The following is a 3,341-nucleotide window of genomic DNA, read 5'->3' as shown; positions in this document are numbered from 1 at the left end:
GTTAAGACACAACCTATGAAGCTAACCGCGCCACTGCAGCACGAGTTTGATCCCTGACCAGGGAGCAAACCACATGGCGCAGCAGACCTCTCCTGACTCTCCCACTGCTCCCCTCAGCAGTGTATTTCTTTTTCTTTTTTTTTTTTTTAAAACATATTTTAGTTTTATTTCAGCCATGTTGGGTTATCCATGAATTGTGAAAAGGTATGCTACTTGGTAATAAACCCATCAGTTCTACAGACTACTATGTAAGCTTGTCCGCTCATGACTCACATCTCAAATCAGTTACCTTTGTGCCTTAAGGAAAACTTGCAAAAAAGTTGTATCTGTCACATATATAAACAGCCTAGGTTCATCGTCACATTATTGTCATTAGGGAATATTTGTGTTTTTGGGGGCAATTAAGGTAATCAATGCCATATTCTTTACTGTCCTCCTTCCCTTTGTTTCCTTTAATAAGAAAAAGGATACTACAAGAAAGCAAGCATTCAAACCATCAAAAAAATAAGAAATTATTCTTAACACAAGGGGGGGAAATAACCCTTAGGCCTGTAGGGCACAGAACTGCTGGAACACAGCCAAGATATGAGGGTCTAATTCAGCAGTGAAGAGCAGGTTCTCCAAGGTCACCATGTACTGCTGGATTATTTGGTGATGCTGTAAGAAGATCTGTTGGAGCCTCTCTATACAGTTCTTATACCATGGTGTTAACACAGTGGTCCCGTCAGTTTCACATCGTACTAAGTGCTCGGTCAAGATCATGATGAAACGCTGAAATATGACAAGGAAGAGGTTCTTTTGTTCACTCTGAGCAGATTCCACTCTTTCTTGTAGCCTTTCTATTTGTTCCTCAAGAGCCCCATCCTTCCTGTCACTGCTTCTGTCATCATCATCACTTCGCCGTTTGTGTTGCCTTGCAAGTTTTTCTTTAGCTTCTTCTAGTTCTTTCTGGATCTTCAGAACGTGTTTGTTCATCTTATGAATGGTGGAATGCAAGATTTCCCAAACAAACAATCTAATAAAGTCACGAGATAATTCTGAAGAGAAGATCCAATTTGCTACTGCAGCGCAATCAACAATCTGTGTACGAATCATCTTATCCACTAGTACAGCAATCATCTGTGGATGGTTCCTCCAGACCTCAAACATAACTCTTAAAACATGTAGCTTTCCCTCATCACTTTCAGCTAGAGTTTTGAAGACTTCATGAAACTTTGCGAGAGCGCTGAAGGAGTGGCTGAGTGATTTGGCTGCCAAATGTAGCAGAGTCTGCACAAAGACCTCTATTTTCAATGGATTAAAACTGAATCCTTCATCATCATCATCATCCTGGTTAGGGTTTGGTACATCTTTCAGAATGCTGAAGATTTCATCATTGGTTGCTTTACTTTTAAAGGCAACAGCTAAACAAAGGGCAACAGAATGTCCAGGAAGGGAATTGCTACTTTCATCTCCAAACTTGTAAATGCAGGTTGGGTTTGCAGGACATAGAGCTGAGAATGTAGGAGGAACAATATCTAATATACGCTGATGGTAAGACAACCTCATACATTTTTCTAGAACTTCTCTTACAAACTTTGGCTTGGGACTTTCAGGATCTTGAGTAAGACAATCTGACCAATCTTCCCAGCTCCAACGGAACTGGAAGTTACTTAGATGATGAGAAAACCAGTTAATAAACCTATCTACACATGTAGTATTCATTGTGTCCAAACGCATGTATAACATTTCAGTTGCTTGTGCAAGAACTTGGGGCAGAGAGCCAGGCTGAAGTTTGCACAGTTCAATGAGAAGTGTGGTATACATCACATCAATGTGAGGGGGTGCTGGAAGTTGAAATAGTTCTGCAAAGATCACCTCAACTATGTGGTAGTTCAAGGGGATCTTGTTCTTCCCTGGATAGCTCACTAGCTGTGCAGCACAAGTCTTCCTTTCTTTCCAGTGGGACTTAATTATGCAGTGAAGATTCTCTTCTATTACAAATCTCTCCATTGAATGACTCCCTGGCATTACAGGACCCTCAGGATCATCTGTATAATCAAACATTCTGAAGATGACCCTAGGCATTGGGTACACTGAATCTTCAGTGTGGGGAGGTGGTGTGAAAGGAGGCAGATTGTGCTGTAGTGCTTCACACAGGATGCTGTCAAAGGCAAGATAAGGTCTTAAGATGTGCCGCTCCTGCCAGCGATCCTTTTTCAATTTCTGAATCTGGGCCCACAGGCAATCTAAATACTCTTCTTGGGGATGTGGTTTCTCAGCAGTCCATACTTGTAACATGGGCATGTGAGTCTTCTGTCGTCTTTTAAGATAGCTTTCAGTGTTGGCAAAGATGCGGTCCATTTCTGCATCTTTTTTTTCATACAACTCCTTTCCAACCCAGGGCAAAGATGATAGAAACGCATACACGTACCAATCCCGTCGCACCTGAGGCACATCTTCTTCCTGAGTTACATTTACAAAATTTTCAAACATAGCAACCATTGATGGGGCAGCAATGACATGACAGTTCACAAGATCAGATAAAAAACGGACCAAATATACAGCTTCATTATAATTGTTTGCTTTCAATGATTCTTTAAGTTGACGAATCATGGCTTCTACAAATTCTCCACCGAAGTTGTAATTTCTAGCATTGAGGAGTCCAACTAATGTTGTATAAATTGTCAACTTCTCAGGTAATAGACGTGCAACTGTACAAAGAAGCCTTAAGATCTTGCTCTTGTAGTTAGGAAGATCAGCTTCCAAAACACCAGCCAAGCCTTCCAGGTTGCTCTCCAAAGAGCAGGCACTCTTTTCCCCTACTTTGCATATTAAAGATTCCAAATGATCTTCAGTTTCATTGGCATCAGAGGTCTTTCTCCTTTTGTGAGGTTGTCCTCCGTCGTTCTGGTCGCTGTGCCGCCACCGAGACATGCCGCAGGCCGGGGCGCTGCCCCGTGGAGACGCTGAGCAGGAAGCGTCAGCAGTGTATTTCAATCAGTCTGCCTATTCTGTTCCCCACTCTGTCTCTGGTAAATCTTCTCACCCCCCCCACACACACACCTCTGGCCTGTACCCGTTCTTGTATGCATAAAAATAAATCTTTAAAAAAAAATTCTTCCCTCAAACAGTGGAGCTAATTCCTCTCCCCTCCAGGGTAGACTGTATTCAATGACTTGCTTCTAGCAAATAGGTCATAAAAAGCCTTGTGGCTTCCTCCTTGCCCTCTTTCTTAGACCGTTCTCTCTGGGGGAAGCCAGCTTTCATGTTGTGGGGCTGCCAGCAGCCCACCAGCCACATGAGTGAGATCTCAGGAGGGAATCCTCCAAACCCCATCAAATCTTTGAATCAAGCCTTCT

The 3,341-nt window shown here is 42.6% G+C and overlaps 1 protein-coding gene across 1 annotated transcript; it reads right to left on the bottom strand.

The window, feature by feature from the left end:
• Positions 1-543: 543 nt before the first annotated feature.
• LOC311183575 (nuclear cap-binding protein subunit 1-like) lies at positions 544-2,953 on the bottom strand (the record flags this gene model as incomplete). Its single annotated transcript, XM_084253120.1, has 1 exon — positions 544-2,953. The coding sequence occupies exon 1, from the start codon at positions 2,914-2,916 to the stop codon at positions 544-546; it is 2,373 nt and encodes a 790-aa protein (XP_084109246.1). The 5' UTR covers positions 2,917-2,953.
• Between the last annotated feature and the right edge of the window lie 388 nt (positions 2,954-3,341).

Source organism: Talpa europaea, assembly GCF_964194135.1.
Source record: "Talpa europaea genome assembly, chromosome: 14".
Taxonomy (NCBI): domain Eukaryota; kingdom Metazoa; phylum Chordata; class Mammalia; order Eulipotyphla; family Talpidae; genus Talpa; species Talpa europaea.
This window is presented reverse-complemented; position numbering and strand designations above follow the sequence as displayed.